Source organism: Paecilomyces variotii, assembly GCF_004022145.1.
Source record: "Paecilomyces variotii strain CBS 101075 chromosome Unknown C8Q69scaffold_8, whole genome shotgun sequence".
Lineage (NCBI taxonomy): Eukaryota > Fungi > Ascomycota > Eurotiomycetes > Eurotiales > Thermoascaceae > Paecilomyces > Paecilomyces variotii.
In genome coordinates this window covers 1,070,315-1,087,894 of record NW_021167147.1, presented here as the reverse complement: position 1 = coordinate 1,087,894, position 17,580 = coordinate 1,070,315, and the positions used below count along the sequence as shown (strand labels likewise).

Below are 17,580 nucleotides of genomic sequence, written 5' to 3'. Positions count from 1 at the left end.
ACCACCCGGCCGTTCGTTTCATCAAGAGCTTATTATATCTATTTTGAAGAGTGGGGTCAATATCGATCTCGGAAATCCAATGGTGATCCCGTTGTCATGGTCCCCGTCAGCAAAAGCCACCAAGTTAATCGACACTAACATCGTCGCGTGGCTAGCCCATGTGTGGAGGTTTGGGTGGAAGCTTTTGCTTAATCGTGGCTGATCCTGGTCTTCTTTCAACAAGCTGAGAGGCATTGGTAGAAACTTAGCGGTCAACTATGGCTGCTTATATCGGTTCTACTCCCCTCTGGGAGAGTGACTTTTCAACCACATACAATATCACATCCCATGGCCATGGCTTCAGGTGTGGCACAGCATACGGATTATTCAAATTCGACTTCGTCGAAAGGGGCTGTGGTTATCATTATCACGGTCATTTTTTCGGCACTGAGTTTCCTGTTCGTTGGTTTACGATTATGGGCAAGAAGGCTTAGAAGGTCGACTCTAACGGTCAACGACTTTATGATAATGGCTGCTCTGGTGCGTCCCGGCTGTCAACCATGAGGAAGTACTATGGTGGTTTGGATGTTTTCTGATATTCAAATGATAGGTTTTCCAAGTAGGAGAAATGGCGGTTCTTATCCTTGGTAAGTGATACCACAGCAGGCGATAAGATCATGAAACCTCAGCTAAACCAACATGTAGGCACTCGATCAGGCGGCATCGGGTACCACGCCTCGATGTTATCGTCGAATAAAATGAGTTATTTGATGAAGGTAGGCATCACGAGGCATATTACTTCATCAGTGTGACCTGACAGCATCTCAGATCTACATGGCTGTCGAGCCTCTTTGGATATCGTCGAATTCCTGTGCGAGAATATCCATGATACATCTATATATTACCACATTCCCTTCGAGACGGTTCTTGGTCACCGCATATACAGTGGCTGCACTCGTTGTGGCCTGCTGGGTGAGCACAATTATCCGCATGTGTCTACTCTGCTCTCCCCTCGCATATATTTGGGATAAGTCTATACAGGGTGGACACTGCATCAACATCCGTGCGTCATGGATCAGTGTTTCTATTATTGACTTGGTCCTCAATGCCATCATTCTCATTATACCCATTCCCATGCTCCGGCATCTACGACTACCTGGAACAAAGAAGATGGCCCTGGGTAGCGTCTTCTTGTTTGGATCTGCGTAAGGAACAACAGCAACAACAACCGAACACCTCTTGACGTGGTTCTAACAATAATATTATAGGGTCTGCGTAATAGCAGCTCTACGAATCGTTTCCATCGCTCAACTCAATACCGCAGATATGTCTTACAGCATAGTCTACCACGCCATCTGGAGTGCTCTCGAACCGTGCTTAAGCATCATTGCTGCTTGCCTTCCCGTCCTACAACCCATCCTATCGAAACCAATCCGCCGCCAAAGTTGTTACGGACTGTCAACCGAATCTAATACTGAATCTGGGACGCTCTCCCAAACTCATCTCCGATCCCATCACAGAATTGCCTCGATCGAAGTCAGGAATAACGCATTCCGCCCACTCACTGCAAACACGGGGATATTTCCTCCCCCTACAAACATCTGTTCCGTTCAGCCGAAACAAGACATCGACTCAGAGGCAAATAGTATGTTCCAGCGCCAAATGGAAAATCTACAAGGCATCCTCGTCACGCAGGACTGGGACGTGCGCACATTGAAGGAAGCAGATTCGCCCAGAACACGATGATCATCCATTTATTTCTTCTGGTGTCCGCGTTGATTTCTTTTTAGCCCTGTTATTCGCGCACTTGATACCCTCTACTATGCATATAGAACGGAACGGCGTTATATTGTTTTTTTTTTGTCCTTTTTACTTGAGTGGTGGGGAGGTATATGGAAAATAGGTACCTACTTGGGCTTTTGGTTTCATGCATGGGTCAGGTTACATTTGCAGACAGGATACGAGAAAAGATATCTTTTCCATGAAATTACATTTGCTTTGCTCAGAAATACGATAACCAGTGGTCATCGCTGCTTGCATACCTGACTCGGGTATGGAGAGAATCATCGAATCCGAAATTGGGGGCCAAATAGTTAGGTAGGTAGGTACCTAAAACCCGATATTTCTTCTAGACGATGTCTTAGCAGAAAGCCTAAAAACTCTATCTATCTATCTGCTATCAGCCCTGATATAGAGTATTCGAATATCTATCGAAACTTTAAGTTTCCTTGAATTGAACATAATCCAAAATGCTAACCCTATCCTCCCACGCCTTTTCTGCCCCCACACGCATGGTGGTCACGACCTGCTTTTTTCTTTTTCTTTTTTTTTTTTAAAAAAAAAGTTTAAAGCATATTGAATACAGTTATGAGTCCTGGATATATCCCTCCCACTCACTACTTCTTCGTATTTGATTGCTCTTAAAAAAGTGCTAGTGCTAGCATACACCGGAGTGTGAATTTTACCTACTCTTGAAGGCGCGCCTTATGCATTGTATATACTGTGCATAAGTACAATACACGTGGGTCTCACGTCAGCATCCTATATCTAGTTATATGCATGCTACTCGATTAGTTTATGCGAGAAGGATCCTATGTGTAAGTTTTGGCCCCCGCGGAAGAAGTTATGGGAAGAAGATCAGGTTCGTGTTGCATGCCTAAATTGTTCCGGTTCCCGACGGAGAATTTCTGGGAGAGGTTGGATTACCTACTGAAAGAAGATGCTCCAAAAGATTTCAAGAATGACTCCATAGTTAACTAATAGGTACGACTGACTAATGATCACAACATGCTCCTGAGGTAGAAAGGAATCCAAAACAACGTATAAACTCATGATGCCAAACAACCGAACGCCTTGATATCTACAAGTACTGGGACAGCAGCAACGTGTTTGAGACTGATGCCCCAAAAACGATACTGAAAGTAACCGAAATCCACAAATATGATACAAACACATCGCAACGTGTAGGTCGTGATATCATACTTCCCATCATTCATTCTTTAGACTTTGAAGGACTTGCTGCCCTCGACGAGACCGTCCGATAACTTACTTATTGCAGCCCAGTCAGGGATGTACTGCTGAACCTCATCCAGCGCGGGGATGAGTCCCGGGCGATTATGGTCGCTCCACAAGCAGACTACCCGTCCACTCAGGTCCCCCTTCGGCCATCGAACGTCAACTGTCCATGTCCTGTCCCACGTACGGCTCCAGAGTCGAATCTCCTTGGTTCCGTGGTGAGAAATATGAGGAAAGCGATCGTCGAGGGCGCTTCCGGCAACGTTAAAGTCCGAAACAGGGGAGTCGAATAAGATTTTGCAGGCCCGTGTATTTTTCCCGGAGATATCGAAGGTGGCCCTCTTGGCGCTTGTCTTTGAGACATTAAATGATACCCAGTCGCTCTCTGAGCCCGTGGATAGAGAGGACAATTCTGTACTGGTGACATGCGGTGGAAGTCCCTCCCAAGAGCACTTCAATCGGGGCCCAAGCCAATCGCAGGTTATGTTTTGGCCCGCGGCGCTAGGAACGGCGTTCACCGCATCATTCACAAATGGAGGGATACCCGTGAGCGACGCACGGTTGACACCGGTATCCAGGTCGACTTCCTGAATGAAGAAAAGTTTCAAGCGATTTGTTGGAGAGAATGGGAATGCGACCAGGTTGTAGATGAGTGTGCCAATAAAGATCAAAAGCAAGAAAACTGGGATGTGGTAGGTATATCGATGGATGAATGGCAGTATAGGCACAAGGATGAGCACCGCGCAAGCAACGATCAGCAAATAGACGGTTAAGACAGAACTGCCGTCTTGACCGGTCTGATGGAGAGCACTTGTCAGGAAAAGGCCGATCTGACCAACTAAAATAATGACAATTGGGGCCAGGAGAAGCAGCTGCAGTACCCATGTCCACTTGGGAAGTTTAGCGCTCCATTGCTGCTCATGTCCATATACAGCTGGGCCGCGATCATGCTCTTGGACAGTGAGATCGCTCGTGGTATGGTTGTCATCTTCTACGCGAGTGTAGTGCGCGAATGTCATTCGCTGTCCTCCCCCTCGCAGCAGAGACGTGGATTCCGTCGGTTCCTCTTCAGCATTGGCCGTGCTTCCAATCTCGTCGGCGGTAGGGGTAAGAAGTCGACTGCCAAAGCTGCTTGCTCTCCGCGACGTCTGTCGGAACTGGCTCACATAATCGGATTTCCTCGGTAGCGAAAACAGCTCCAAATAAGAAATCCACGTAGCCAGGAATACCCCAACGAAGTAGAAAAAGACAAAGTAACCTCCAGCTAAGCCAGATTTGTTCTCATAGACGGTGGTGACGACAAGAAGCACCCACACCACAATGAACAGCCAAGTCAAAGTGTAGACTCGGTGAAGAGCAGAAGGTCGAGCGAAATCTGCTGCACGAGACACAAACCATGCTAAGAAGAACCAGGCAGATATGATCATACTCCAAACAGCATATTCGCTGCTATGTATGATCTGGGGATTGACCTTGGTTAGCAGGTAGGCCAGACCGACTGCAACCCCAGTGGGCACCCCAAACAGGAATATGAACCGGAATATTCCTCTCAGACCATAAAGCGGGACTCTCTCGTCACCGGCTTCGTCCAGGGGGACCGACATGCTGAAAAGATACATTCTGTTGACTTTAGATACCGCCACACTGGTGACAAATAGGGTCAGTGGTCCTACGATAAGCAAGGTCACTGAGAGTGCAAACAGGGTGTGAAGCTGGAATACAGCAAAGGCACTACCAAACAGATCGAACCACACCGCGTCCGAACCTTTACCGCTGGGTACCTTTCCAGGCTCTTGCGCATCTCCATCGAAGCGATTGCTGGAATCAGACACAAGACCCTCAGTCGTAGCAACGGCGGCTGATAGCATATGCCACACGGCATCCTTGCTGGTATGTCTCGCATCATCCTGATCGGTGTGGTACCTAGCTCGAGGTTCCATGAATGCAACATCCAACCCACGGAGACCAAGGTCACCTTCGAAGACGACGTAGTCGGTTTGACTGCGAACAAGCCGGAACCCATCTTTGCTGAGGACTGAGCCATACGGATACTGTGATCTCTCATAGAATCGAGTGACTTCCGTGTCAGAACTGCGGAAGAGTGTAGCTCGTCCTCCAGCTCCGGCGCCTTCCAGATTCAGGAAAGTGTGAGGGAACTTGGAGATTGGATGCTGACTGTATACACGCGCGCCATTGAGAAAATCTTCCTCGCCGTTGTTGAATAGCACCACCAATCCCTTCCGTGGAGCGTGTCCGGGCGTGGTAAAGTATTTGATCAATTGGAGACAGGTGATAACCCCGACACCATCGTCCGTCGCACCATAACCGGTCGAGACGCTATCATAGTGCGCATTGACCAAGACGCCGCCTTTGCCCTCAGGCTCGCCTTCTGGATCATCCCACCATTTGTCTTTGCTGTCCTCGGATCCGCGGATATATACGATTATGTTGGTACCTTCGAAATACACTCCCAGAGTGATAGTGCTGGCGACACTACCTCCAGAAAAGGTCAGATTAGACGTATTGTCATCAAAAACGAAGACGTCCGGTCTTTCTTCTCCCGCGGACTGGTGCGCTTCGTCTGAAGCGCGCGCCTCGAGGATTTCGTTAACCCTCGTCAACAGCCATTGATGTACATCGTCATTCCGGTGGGAATTGTAGGGATGGAAACCCGCAGTAAGGTGTTGGAGGTCTACCCACGCCTCCGTGAGATTGATACCCTTTGGATCTGTGCTCGGTGCGGACGGTAGAACATGACGGATGACGAGCAGCGGCACGATGAGCGCGACATAGATAACGGTCACTATTATTGTCACAGGGCCGGGTGTGAAGGCCAGAGGATTCGCTCGCGCAGCCTTGTGTAAAGCCATGGATCCTACCTTTCGCGGATGGAACCGGCGCAGTGGCAGGCGACTAAAGTATGGCCTCCTTAGGACATGGAGCAAAAAGGAATTGTGTTCGAGGAAAGTAGTTATTAAGCGATGTCGTTATCGTCGCGCGGTGGAGGTCGAACGCGGGGGGGGGCTGGAAGGCGAAGCAAAGCTCTAAGCTTCTTCGGGAGCTTTTCTGACGGGAAACTCCCGGTCAGATCCCATCGCACTATCTTTAGATCACAGACAGCGACAGCTGATATTTAATAATGCTATGCATGCCAATGGGAACGTATACTATGTAGCTTGGGCTCGTCGAGGATAGGATTAACCTACTCCACGTCATTCGCTGCACCTAAGCGCAGATAGCCGGAGAACTACAACAGGCCTTATTATTGAATCGTCGCTAATGATCTCCTTTGTCGAAGCTAAACTCGATGTGATCTGGATTATGTGCCTACGAAAAGCGGAGTGGTCCGTTTAATCGAGCGCGATAGAGTGACGATGTTTTAGCACATCACTTTCCTAGAATGTACGTAGATCGGGGACTGGCAGCTGGCCAGACAATACAGCTCAATAAGATACAAAAATGTTAATTCTCTAATCGGCTGTTCTGGTATATCTGCAAGGTAACACCAACGCGGGGAGAAATATCATCGCTTCGTCATTCGACGCTTGAGATTTGATGCTTGAATCTTCAAAATTCGCTCTAAGTCATCCAGAAAGGTTTCAAATGATACAGCTGTGTAATAGCACGACAAGAGCACTCGAAGTATTCGAAGCGTGTGTATGTACAGCAGAACGCAAGTAATCTGAGCATACGTCTTCCCAGGCAGCGGCGGGCTGCACGATAGCGCACTTGCTTCAGAGTAGCGGAATGCAGAGGTAGGAAAGGAAACAAAATATCATTATATCTCGCTCTGCACGCTATCAGTCGGTATGGCTCGGTAGAGCGTATGCGCTTAGTTGCAGACGTCCTTGGACCTCTCTGCAAAGGCTGCTGGGGCTCCGTGTTTGCTAATACCCCCGCTCTGTTTATCTCGCTAAAGTAGCGAGAAATGAGTATGAATGAACATTGATCATACGGGTGAAGCTCGCTTTGAAGTAGCAGATCACAGGCATCCGAACAAGGGAGATGCGAGACCGTGTAAAATACGAATCAGCCGGATAGACTTAAAGCAGGGGTATCAACCATGGGGATGTGGCACATCGATAGCGCCATCTCCCAGTTCTTCATCTTCTTCATCGTGAATGGCAGTCGCGTTCATGAGGCCCGTAACCTGGCCCTCTTCCTCGTCTAATTCTTCATCGTCGTCATACATAGTTGCCTCTCCATCTTCATGGAAAGGGGCAACACTCCTGTTCAGGAAATCGCGAAGGTGGGAGACCCCTTCACCACTGAAAACACAGAAGACTTCGCGCTGCTGCTGTGTGAATTCAGGCGGGGCCTCTCGACAGAATGCAGTAAGCTCTTCTCGCAAGAACGCTTGCACTCCCGTCAAGCTCAGGTGCGTTAACCTCGGGCAGTGGTTCAATAGTGCATGGATCCCCTGAGAAGTCAGTATAAAGTGCATTTCTATGGGTACTAAGATGTCAAAAGTACTCACATCCATTGTCAGATTAACACAGTAGCTAAGGTGTACTCGCTCCAGACAGCTCACTCCGAGCGGGTGGGGAGAAACCTTTGGACGGGCCAGCGCAAGGATACTCCGATCTGTTATTGCTTGACACTTCACGAGGCCAATTCTCCTGAGCTTCGGCAACGTCGCAAGCTGCTGGATACTAGCGTCCGTCAGGCGGTTACAGCACGCCAGATCTATATATCGGATGCGATTGCAAGATTTGACCAGCTGGATCACAGCAGCATCGGTGATGTTCGAACAATGGCCAAGATGGACATAATGAAGGTTCTTACCCAGTTTGCAGATTGCCTGGACAGTCCGGTCCGTCACGAACCTACATTTTGCAAGGACAAGGTTCCGCAGGCGAGGAGCGGAATTAACTATGCGCTCCACCGCGTCATCTTTCACGTTCTCGCAGGCAGTAAGGTCCAAAATGCGAAGACTATCAAAGACCAAATGCTCCGGGAGGCTTAGGAAGGCAGAATCGCTTATTTCGGTGCAATGCGCGAGCCTCAGTTCTCGCAGGTTGCGGAGTGAAGAGAGGAGTGATGTTACCGAAGTGTTTGTGATCAGCTTGCAGTCATGCAGGTCGATTTCAAGTATCGAGGGACAGTTTTCTGAAAAAGACAGAACAGATTTGTCGGTAACTTGGACGACGCCATTCAATTTTAACTATAACCGTTAGAAATAAATTTTATATGCAGGTTAGAAGAATACTTCTTACTCGTTTTATCTGTCGACAGTTTTCCGACACCGCAACCAGGGAATCATCAGTCACCTTCACGCATCCTGTAATATTCAGACCTTGCAACCGAGGGCAGTTCTTCGCAACCGTAAATAGAGTGTGGTCTGTGAGGGAGCGTAACTCCGAGACATCCAAAGCCTGTAGATGCCGGTTCCCGTCAACGAGATCCGAAACACCCTTATCCGTCAACCTGGAGCAATTCGTCAATGTAAGACGCTCGATCCGTTTGCATTGTGTAAATGGCACGACCGTGCCATCGCTGACTTTTTCAGTCAACGCAGAGAGATTCAGCCTCTTCACTAGCTCAGAGTATGAGAAAAGACCATCTCGCTTTCCCACCGAGGTCACCACACTTCGTAGATTATCCCATTTATTGCAAGACGGCCGATGCCATAGTATCCCCACACAGTTTGCTGCCCAGGTCTGGCATACAAGCATACAGTTCAGCATATCCGCAGTCGAGTTGAGCTTCGAGAATATCGCGATCAGGATTTCAGGCGGCAGTCGCCCGATCGGAGGTATAGCCGCATCTTGTCTATCAATGTTTCCCTCTCGGACTGTAGTCACGCCCACAGATGACTGCGAATCATTGGCCTGTGCCATGAAGAAGTCCGTATCATCGTCAGCGGCCCGTTCAGGCGATGTGGAGGAGGAAGACTCGGAGAGGGCTTCGCTCGGAAATCGAGCCGCTGGTCGTGAGCGGAGCATTGCGACGGGGTACAAGAGCCGAGTCAAACGCGCCTTCCTATGTAGTTCTCTTCACCCAAAGGTCCATATATTCCGTTGGCTCCACGAGAAGTGAGAATGCGCCCTCGAACTGTCGTAGGAGGATCCGCAGAGTATCTGCTCGAGTCGTTCAAGGAACCTCGTCTGGATGGTGAGGATCGAGCACTCCAGATCTCGAAAACGGCCGCGAGGCTAGCTACAATCGGTGGCAGCAGTAAGCAACCCTGGAAGTACAAGCGTAGCTCGTTATGGCAAAGGAAGCACGCTTCGCAGCAACTGTGGTGGCACAAGCGCCTTCTAGCCAAAGAGCTGACAGCCTGACGGAGACCGCAAAGGGGGGTACAATAGCACAGTACCAGTGAGCAAACAACGATCCCGATCTCCTATAAGGGCAGTATAGGCATCTCCGGAAGCTCCGGTGAGAAGAAAATGACCGGGATCGAGATCTGGTATCCGGCCCGTTGTGATGTCGACAAGGAATCGTCTGATGCGGCGAACAAGGAGAGGGCGGCGGAGGTGGGATGAGGCGACAAGCGCTTAGGATAAGTTACTGCGTGGCCAAGTCACGACCAGCCACAGCGAATGTGTCGATAGCGAACCGTAGGCATGAACGGGGGTGCTTTGCAACTCCCAGTCTCTCTGTGCTCAGGAGCTGTATGGTAGGAGCTGTAGGAGTAAAGGCCCATTAGTAAAGGAGCTGAAGCGGAAGGAATGAGGCTGTTGCTGGGGTTTCTTGGCGAAACTTTGGCTTGTGAGCTGGTCGCTTGACGCTATCCCGTGGGCGCTGGTATGCTTGCCATCCACCATAACTCACGCGAACATCAAGACAAGACTCCCTGCAGTATATCCGGTAATGTCTTTTCTATGCAAAGCACAAGCAAAGCAGCTGTTCGAGGAAGATGACAACTTGGTTCATAGATATGCTTACAAGCAGTTCCTAGCTGTGCCAGTCACATTCCCGTCCTCGAACTATTATTATCCTGGGATAGGCCTGGGAGTTATATGGTTAAATCTATAGCCGATCGATCGATCTACATGACATACAATTCCAGATTACTGAAGCAATTCATCCAAAGAGAAAGAACTTCCATGCTTCTCTGGTGCACCGCACAAATTTGTTCGTATTGATCTCGGATAGACGAGTCTGTGATATGACTCGAAACTTGAACAATCGAGAGAACAACTAACGATGCGAAATATAACGAAAGTGGATCAATCTAGCATCTGAATGCCCCCTATACTACCGTCTATGCTTGTGTTTATCGTGCAAGATATTCTAAACCATCTAGTATCCGAACCAGATCAATTCTGGAAGCCTCATTTCACAAGATTTCGATCGGCACCCTTTGCCCATTCTCTAAGGACGTTCTTCTTGACCTTTCCTGTGCTTGTCTTCGGCAGCTCTGGTACAACTTCAACTTCCCTAGGGACCATGAACTTGCTGATTCCACTGACATGCTTTGCCCACTCAATCACATCTTCACCTTTCAAGTCCTTGCCGTCTATGACGGTGATGAAGGCTTTGGGTCGTTCGCCCCAGTGCGCATCAGCAACTGCCACAACACCGACTTCGAGGATATCGGGGTGAGTAGCCAGCATAGACTCGAGAGCAACTGATGAGATATTTTCTCCTCCTAGACCATTAAATCAGCATGGGCTCCGAATGTGCAATCTTCAGGACATCTTACCGCTAATGATAATATCTTTTGCTCGATCCAAGATCTGGATTGCTCCGTCGGGATGCAAAACTGCCAGATCTCCGGAATGGAGGACACCTCCCGCAAAGAGTTTCCTGGTTGCTTCTGGGTCCTTGTAGTAGCCCTTTGCACAGATGTTTCCAACAAATACGACTTCGCCGATCTCCTGACCATCGGGTTTAACGTCGATAACGGTACCCTCGGGCACTTCCGTCTTGATCACTCGAACTGGTAGACTAGTGACAAAGCCGTGGCCTTGTCTGGCCATCTTTTTATACTTCTCCGCCTGCGGTATCGTATCCCATTCTGGCAAGTAGTAGCCTGTTGTAATGGGTCCATATGTCTCCGTCATTCCGTATACGTGCACTGGGTACAGATTTCGACTGATCATCTGTTCGAAAAGATGGGGTGTTGGCGGGCTGGCAGCAACAGTTACCCGCACAGGCTCTGGAAGTCGTTCAGCTTCCTGGGCGGCGCATAGAAGTGTGTTGACTGTTGGCGCAGCAGCAAAATGCGTGACACGTTCTTCCTTGAGTAGTCTCCAGATTTCCGGATAGTCGATTTTTCGTAGACAATAATGAGTGCCTCGGACTGCTGTCACTGCCCACGGGAATGTCCAGCCTGATTATATCCGTTAGCGGTGACCAAGATAAGGGAGCATGAAAACGGACCCATTGCGTGGAACATCGGCAATGTCCACAGGTACCGACATCGACCTGTATTGTAATTGAGTCCTGCTTCAATCACATTTGCCAACGCTCCAAGGTAGCATCCGCGATGGATATACTCCACGCCTTTCGGTCTTGCTGTCGTTCCACTGGTGTAAGCAAGGGCAATGATATCTTCTTCGTCGTCGGCATGGGTTTGAAGACCCTCCCAGCCATGAGCTCCAATTGAAGCATCATGCTTCAATCCTTCGAGGACCGCATCATCGAACGGACCGCTCAGTTCACCCTCCGTGGCATCCGTATCAGTGTCTATAATAAGTGGCACATCTGGGTGCTCCTTCCTATAAGCATCAAGAAGATGCACAAACTCCTGATCAACTATGATAGCATCTACGTCTGCATGTGTAAAGATATATGCAAGATCTTCTGGCTTGAGACGGTAGTTCACAGCTGTTATCCAGTGAGTTTACAGGAATCACAGAACAAAGGTGGGAAGATCGCTCATACCAACATTGATCGCACCAGCGGCTGCGATTCCAAATATTGATTCAAGGAAAGCGGGAGTATTAGGACACAAGATACCGACTCTCTTGAAGCCATGCTTCTTCAAATAATATGCCAGACCTCTTGCGCGGTCTGCGGTCTCGATATACGACCTCCGAAGCACCTTCTTGTTTGCAGTCACATGGTAAATTGCTTCTGCCTGTGGATCCGTAAGTAACGTGACTGGCAATGGGATAATTATGCCATTGTAACATGACTTTATCTTACGTTGGGCTCAATTGCAGCTGCTCGTGGAAGGAAGAAGGTAGGAGAGAGGGTATGGTGGTTAAAGCGGTGGCTAAACTGCCCTGTAGTCGAATTGGCGTCAGATTGGAACGGCGATAGGTGGCCTAGAAGGCCTGACAACCTGCTTTTCGCTCCAGACATTGTGATGGGTGTGCTCCTGCGCGCAATCAGAATTACTGGGAAGAATACTAATGCTGGCAATCCGACGCGCCCTTTCAAATAAGCCCGGAAAGAGATGCGGGGATCTGCGGAAGTAAACCTGGGGAAGCAGGAGGCACGGGCCGACGGTTGAACAGCCGAACAAGGCCGAGAATAACCACCCGGACTTGCCAAGGTCCATATTTCGGCTAACCAACGGATAACAAAAAGGGCCCGACTTATTATGTTTATTACAGGGTCTTCGGCGACTTTTTACTATCACAGTTGCGCCGACTGTAGCCCGGATAACGCAGATTCAAGCCGCAAGGCTTAACCGGCTACCGCTTTAAGGGACACTTCAAATACCACTGGCACCGCAAGTATTACGAGATAGGACCGGCAATTAAGACAAACATGCGGTCTAAACTTGGAGAGACATTCATTGGAGGCCGTCCTGAAGCACGGAAATTCTTTTGGATTAACCGCGACGGTGCGTAATAACGGTGCGCTATTCTGAAACAACCTTTCATCCCTGGTGACTCCGCGCAGAAATTAATCCGTTTGGCCTCCGTCTCCATCGCAGCATCATAGATATTCATGATCAGGTCGGGACATTGGGGAAAAAGGTCGATCTGCTAGCTGTTCAATCCGCTATGAAACCCGTTCGCGATTCCGCTCATTTCATCAATAACGCAAACAACCAACCACGCCGCGAGGTATCTAGTAGCCGTACTCGGCCAGCTGGCTCTTGGTCTTCTCGTCGACGTTCGCAGAGTTCTGCGCGGAGACGAGCTGTCTGCGGGCAGCCTTCTTGCGCTCGTAGTATGCAGCACCCTTGACCTTTCTCCGCTCCTCGAGTCTATGTAACGTTAGTATTCATAGAAAGAACGTAGACCAGCAAAGAAAAGTTCCATGCTGATCCTATAAACATGGCTATCGAAACATACCTGGCAACAACGTCCTGGTACTTCCAGCCAACCTCGTGGCTCAGTCTGCCAACAGTGCAGTACTTGCGGCCGGGCTTGAGTCTGAGGATACGCAGAGCCTGGGGAACGACGACACGCTTCTTCTTGTCGTAGGGGGCAGGGACACCCTCGAAGACCTTAAGTCTCTCCATGGCGGCAGCACCACGGGCGGTCTTGTGGGGAATCATGCCACGGACAGTCTTGTAGAAGATGCGGGACGGGGCACGGAAGTGGAAGGGACCTGGATATCGGTTTAGCCCGTGTTCATATGGCGGAATCTCGATCATTATCGGTCTCACCTCCTCGGGTAGGGTTGTAACGGGTCATCTTGCGGAGGTAGGCGTGGTACTTCACTATATCCAGCATCTCAGGTCAGTCTTCGCTCAATTGTCCTTTTCTTTCCTCCGCCGCAGTCCGCCCATCCCATGCAAACGGAATAATCTTCAGAATTCGATGTACGTACGCTTAGCGCGGAAGAACTCGCCAGAGATGTTGAGGGCTTCACATCTCACGACGACGATCTTCTGACCAGCGAGCAGCTGCTTTGCCACGGTGCTGGCCAGGCGACCAAGGAGGTGTCCCTTGCCGTCAATGACGACCTATAAATCCCATCGCAAGTCAGCGGTTTTTCTTTCGCAGTGACGATCAATAGACGGAAAAGAGGGACACGCACAACCGGCTCGAAGGAGGACATCCTGCTCTTTCACCGTCTCTCAAGGCAAATATCCAGCTGAAAAAAGAGCTATGCTCTAGGATATCCCTCGGGTATCGTTGTTGTCGGCGGTTGTAGTCGTTGTGGTCAGGTCGACGCACACCACGGAGTCGGATGGTTCGCAGTAAAAGCCTAAGCGAGGCTAATTTGTGCGGAAGTTGCTTAAGGGCCACAACCCTAACTCGAGCCAATCCAGTGCCCCGTAGGCACGTGACATTGGACTCCACGGGTCTCTCTTCTACCAATTCTCATCCTCAATAGAGTAATTCCTACTTAGCGTGCCGCTAGTGATTAGCAACCCTCAAGCGCATTGATAGATAGTTAGATCTCTTTAGTGACATAATTATAGGCGATCAAGTTGAGCCTTGGGATTGTTTATGACTACGTTAGCTTAACTAGTATCAGAAATCAAGAGCGTATCCTAACCGGAGCAGAATATTCATATCCATCCCCAGAATCTCTCCAACTCCTATTACGATCTACTCTAGTCTGCACATTGTAGGTTATCTACTTCTTGATAACATGTGTGGCTATCTTCCGCTAAGTATGCCCACATTCTAGGATACATTCTATTCCTGAGTTGATCTTGAGTCTTGCCACAATCACTTCATCTTATGGCCGATTCCTTGATTCTGTCATGAGAATAAAGTGTACTATATTGTGCATAAGAACGGCATACTATCCTAATGTCCTTGAAGCACGAATGTCATTTACTAGAAAACTGTGGAGTGTCGGAAATGGATGGAGCCACCAGTCTCGCTGAGTCAGCAGTATCCGTCACATGCTTTGCTGGATAGAGACATGCACGTGTAACAAGGCAGTGCTGATTTCTCATGATGTCCATCTGCTTTTTCTTCAGGGGCTATCATAATCTGGAGCGATATAAACTCATCCCTTTTTTGGTTATTCTCCCCCGATCTCTTTAGCCTATGGAATTGTGTTCTTCTTCCACCCATCCTAGAGAGATATATATTTGAGATAAACTTCCCTAGGGGTACATTAGTAGCTCACCATGGAGGATCCTGCAAGCAGACTGTATAGAAAAACACGCATAGTATGCGTATCGGATACTCATGGGTATACACCATCGGAAGCTGGATTCAAACTACCAAAGGGTGACGTTTTTATTCATGCTGGTGACCTCACGAATCACGGCAGCATGACTGAATTGCGGAGGACCATCGACTGGATTAGCAAGGCAGATTATGAGGTGAAGATTATAGTTGCAGGTGAGTTTCTTTGAGTAAAAAACTTCTATTCTCAGTTACTTGACCAAGACGGCATTTGCTGAAAGATGACCTGCAGGTAACCACGATATCACATTAGATCCGGAGTTTTATACGCAACATGGTCCTAAATTCCATAAGCAGAACCTGGAGGATCCTGAAAAGTGTATCGAGCTTATCACGAAAACGTCTACGCCGATTGTTTTCCTTCGTCATGCTTCCACTACTATTCGGTTGACGAAGCCAGAAGGACCCAGAACGACGTTCACCGTTTTTGGGTCACCCTATTCGAGATTCAAAGGAGACTGGGCATTCGGGTATGAGCCCGAGGACGCATACAAACTGTGGCAACAGATTCCAATTGCTACAGACATAGTTGTGACGCATGTGCCGCCCAATCTACCAAATAGTCCTCACAAGGAACGCGTTGCAGTTGGTTGCGAAGGACTCTATAAGGCATTGAAAAAGCTCAAACCAATGCTGGTAGTATGCGGACATGTACACGAAGGTCGTGGTTACCACAGGATTCGATGGGAGAGCTCCCCGTCCGACAATGGATTCAACAAAGAAGAGGTGATGACTGGCGACCTGCCTCCCATGGGGAGCAAAAAACAGTCTCTTGTTGACCTGACAGGAAAGAAGCAAAGACGGCTTGACAACTTCAGTATTCAGAGCTATGCGGATCCAGGCCTGGAGCAGACGTATACACCACAACCTGGACACGATTGCTCCGGTATAAGAAATGCTTCATCAACTCTGCAAATTGGTCGATCAGACAAGGACCCTATGCCCCTGGTGGAATCCGAGGAAAGGCCAAAGAGAAGAGAGACGTGTGTTGTCAACGCTGCTATTGTAGCTACCAGTTGGCCGCATAAAGAAGGAAAGAGGTTTCATGCTCCAATCATTGTCGACCTAGATCTACCAGCCTGGGACTATCACATAGCGACAGGAGCCAATACAGCAACTACTGCTGGGCGGTGATGAGGAAACGGTATCCGTGAATCGATCAATAATCTCATCAAGTCATCATTGGGTACCCATATGCCGGTTGCATCTGGCAGCCATAGTGTCGGGGCGTAAATACATGAGCTCTATTACTCGTTGCAAGGTATGATTGGCTCTCATCATGCACAAGTGCCTTGGTCGCCTTTCCCGTTAGTGCGTGCATAATCCTTCATCGACGAGCGCTCCATTTCAGCGTAATATGGCCGCCGCTTGAAACGCGAGAATATTCCCATCTGATACGACTAGCAACGTGGCCTATGATCTTCTTGAGCACCGCGACAAAAACTTTCGAAAGTCGCGGAATCGCATCGTGATCGGACAGACGACTGGTCGCATATCCGTACGAGTCCACGACCCATAGAAAGCCCATCTGTACCATGCAAGCTGCCGGTTAGCGATAGACGTGAGCGATCCCAATAACTCATGTGCGCGGTACTTCTATCATCATCCTCGAGAAGCGTTGAGGGTAACCAAATCCAGAAATGCTCAAGATAAGCTTGGAGCTAGAGTTGCAAACCTGAATTCCTCTAGGTACCGACGACGAATACAATCATAATCGCCGATCACAAGGGTTGACAAGTTTCCAGAATCAGCTTTGATCCCCTACACAGGTCACCTGGCAGCCAGCGGCTGAAAAAGGCACGGGAATCGGCCACTGTGATGATTTGGGTCGCAAGCCCTGCTGAGAGGCCCTGCTGACAGTCGCTGGACCCCCCCATGTGCGAACTGGACATTAGTACGCTGAACTTGCACCATTCCAGAACAAAATAACCAGTGGAGCGCCCTGTCTCACGAAGACGAGGCTGAAAATAATTCCGAATTATATAAGGCCGTCCAAGAGAGGATAGTCACCGCCGGTCAACGCTCTCTAGTGGACGAATGATAGCTCCAGATTTCTATATGGTCGTCTTGTCTGACAGACTGCAGGGTGCGTGGGAGTGCGATCTACTGTAATACTGGTCCAGCCTTGTCTAATAATTTCTAGGTCTGGTCGAGGATCTTCAGCAGAAAGATTAGTTGGAAGCCTGCTAATATCTAGTCGATCTCACAGACTCACGCTCTCCCATGGGCCACTGTTGGAACGGGCCGTGCCCGGGCGCGGGCAGGCGGGCCGCCAATCGATAAGTTACTCAAAACCCCGCCTGAGGGTGGAAACAATGAGCACACAGTACTCCGTAAATGATCTGATATCCACCTACGAGCACTCTGAATCGGGGCTAATTTACGTTCCAATCGATCCGAAACCTGTGGACTAGGCAGCATCGTGATTGAGCTATATCTTTGCTAGAAGGATATCGATGTGCATCTAGCCTCTTGAGGCTTTTGCTTTGACTATTCTGTCAGCCGGTCACTACAACTACAGAGTCAAACGGCGTAAAATACCAGTTCAGATGTATAGCTTGGATACCTCATCAGCGTTTCT

At 49.1% G+C, this 17,580-nt stretch overlaps 6 protein-coding genes across 6 annotated transcripts; 2 read left to right on the top strand and 4 right to left on the bottom strand.

Moving 5' to 3' along the window:
• Positions 1 to 66: 66 nt before the first annotated feature.
• On the top strand, positions 67 to 2,194 carry C8Q69DRAFT_319043 (hypothetical protein). Its single transcript, XM_028627341.1, has 5 exons — positions 67 to 519; positions 590 to 626; positions 685 to 755; positions 808 to 1,184; positions 1,248 to 2,194. Exons 1-5 carry the CDS (start codon positions 328 to 330, stop codon positions 1,723 to 1,725), a joined length of 1,155 nt encoding a protein of 384 aa, XP_028483827.1. The 5' UTR covers positions 67 to 327; the 3' UTR covers positions 1,726 to 2,194.
• A 520-nt stretch (positions 2,195 to 2,714) lies between these two features.
• C8Q69DRAFT_473013 (putative zinc metalloprotease) lies at positions 2,715 to 6,110 on the bottom strand. Its single transcript, XM_028631018.1, has one exon. The coding sequence runs from the start codon at positions 5,862 to 5,864 to the stop codon at positions 2,979 to 2,981; it is 2,886 nt and encodes a 961-aa protein (XP_028483826.1). The 5' UTR covers positions 5,865 to 6,110; the 3' UTR covers positions 2,715 to 2,978.
• Positions 6,111 to 6,630: 520 nt separating this feature from the next.
• Positions 6,631 to 9,374, bottom strand: C8Q69DRAFT_318958 (putative ubiquitin ligase complex F-box protein GRR1). The gene is made up of 3 exons (XM_028627339.1): positions 8,211 to 9,374; positions 7,472 to 8,158; positions 6,631 to 7,414 (listed from the first exon to the last, which is right to left on the bottom strand). The coding sequence occupies exons 1-3, from the start codon at positions 8,937 to 8,939 to the stop codon at positions 7,052 to 7,054; spliced, it is 1,779 nt and encodes a 592-aa protein (XP_028483825.1). The 5' UTR covers positions 8,940 to 9,374; the 3' UTR covers positions 6,631 to 7,051.
• Positions 9,375 to 10,040: 666 nt separating this feature from the next.
• C8Q69DRAFT_473009 (putative AMP-binding enzyme) lies at positions 10,041 to 12,374 on the bottom strand. Its single transcript, XM_028631017.1, has 5 exons — positions 12,094 to 12,374; positions 11,830 to 12,025; positions 11,326 to 11,772; positions 10,646 to 11,275; positions 10,041 to 10,591 (listed from the first exon to the last, which is right to left on the bottom strand). Exons 1-5 carry the CDS (start codon positions 12,250 to 12,252, stop codon positions 10,275 to 10,277), a joined length of 1,749 nt encoding a protein of 582 aa, XP_028483824.1. The 5' UTR covers positions 12,253 to 12,374; the 3' UTR covers positions 10,041 to 10,274.
• Positions 12,375 to 12,505: 131 nt separating this feature from the next.
• On the bottom strand, positions 12,506 to 14,065 carry C8Q69DRAFT_473004 (60S ribosomal protein L16-B). The gene is made up of 5 exons (XM_028631016.1): positions 13,888 to 14,065; positions 13,678 to 13,813; positions 13,514 to 13,567; positions 13,197 to 13,455; positions 12,506 to 13,108 (listed from the first exon to the last, which is right to left on the bottom strand). The coding sequence occupies exons 1-5, from the start codon at positions 13,906 to 13,908 to the stop codon at positions 12,970 to 12,972; spliced, it is 609 nt and encodes a 202-aa protein (XP_028483823.1). The 5' UTR covers positions 13,909 to 14,065; the 3' UTR covers positions 12,506 to 12,969.
• Positions 14,066 to 14,713: 648 nt separating this feature from the next.
• C8Q69DRAFT_318769 (Metallo-dependent phosphatase-like protein) lies at positions 14,714 to 16,518 on the top strand. The gene is made up of 2 exons (XM_028627338.1): positions 14,714 to 15,155; positions 15,232 to 16,518. Exons 1-2 carry the CDS (start codon positions 14,939 to 14,941, stop codon positions 16,131 to 16,133), a joined length of 1,119 nt encoding a protein of 372 aa, XP_028483822.1. The 5' UTR covers positions 14,714 to 14,938; the 3' UTR covers positions 16,134 to 16,518.
• The last annotated feature ends 1,062 nt before the right edge of the window (positions 16,519 to 17,580 follow it).

Coding starts and splice junctions, on each gene's coding strand:
- C8Q69DRAFT_319043 (XM_028627341.1), top strand. CDS start 328: ATGGCCATGGCTTCAGGTGTGGCACAGCATACGGATTATTCAAATTCG. Junction 627..684: donor AATGGCGGTTCTTATCCTTG/GTAAGTGATACC, acceptor ACCAACATGTAG/GCACTCGATCAGGCGGCATC. Junction 756..807: donor AAATGAGTTATTTGATGAAG/GTAGGCATCACG, acceptor ACAGCATCTCAG/ATCTACATGGCTGTCGAGCC.
- C8Q69DRAFT_473013 (XM_028631018.1), bottom strand. CDS start 5,864: ATGGCTTTACACAAGGCTGCGCGAGCGAATCCTCTGGCCTTCACACCC.
- C8Q69DRAFT_318958 (XM_028627339.1), bottom strand. CDS start 8,939: ATGCTCCGCTCACGACCAGCGGCTCGATTTCCGAGCGAAGCCCTCTCC. Junction 8,159..8,210: donor ACTGTCGACAGATAAAACGA/GTAAGAAGTATT, acceptor TAACGGTTATAG/TTAAAATTGAATGGCGTCGT. Junction 7,415..7,471: donor GTGTTAATCTGACAATGGAT/GTGAGTACTTTT, acceptor CTGACTTCTCAG/GGGATCCATGCACTATTGAA.
- C8Q69DRAFT_473009 (XM_028631017.1), bottom strand. CDS start 12,252: ATGTCTGGAGCGAAAAGCAGGTTGTCAGGCCTTCTAGGCCACCTATCG. Junction 12,026..12,093: donor CAGCTGCAATTGAGCCCAAC/GTAAGATAAAGT, acceptor ACGGATCCACAG/GCAGAAGCAATTTACCATGT. Junction 10,592..10,645: donor AAAAGATATTATCATTAGCG/GTAAGATGTCCT, acceptor TTAATGGTCTAG/GAGGAGAAAATATCTCATCA.
- C8Q69DRAFT_473004 (XM_028631016.1), bottom strand. CDS start 13,908: ATGTCCTCCTTCGAGCCGGTT. Junction 13,568..13,677: donor CGAGTTCTTCCGCGCTAAGC/GTACGTACATCG, acceptor TGCTGGATATAG/TGAAGTACCACGCCTACCTC. Junction 13,456..13,513: donor TTACAACCCTACCCGAGGAG/GTGAGACCGATA, acceptor ACCGATATCCAG/GTCCCTTCCACTTCCGTGCC.
- C8Q69DRAFT_318769 (XM_028627338.1), top strand. CDS start 14,939: ATGGAGGATCCTGCAAGCAGACTGTATAGAAAAACACGCATAGTATGC. Junction 15,156..15,231: donor GGTGAAGATTATAGTTGCAG/GTGAGTTTCTTT, acceptor GATGACCTGCAG/GTAACCACGATATCACATTA.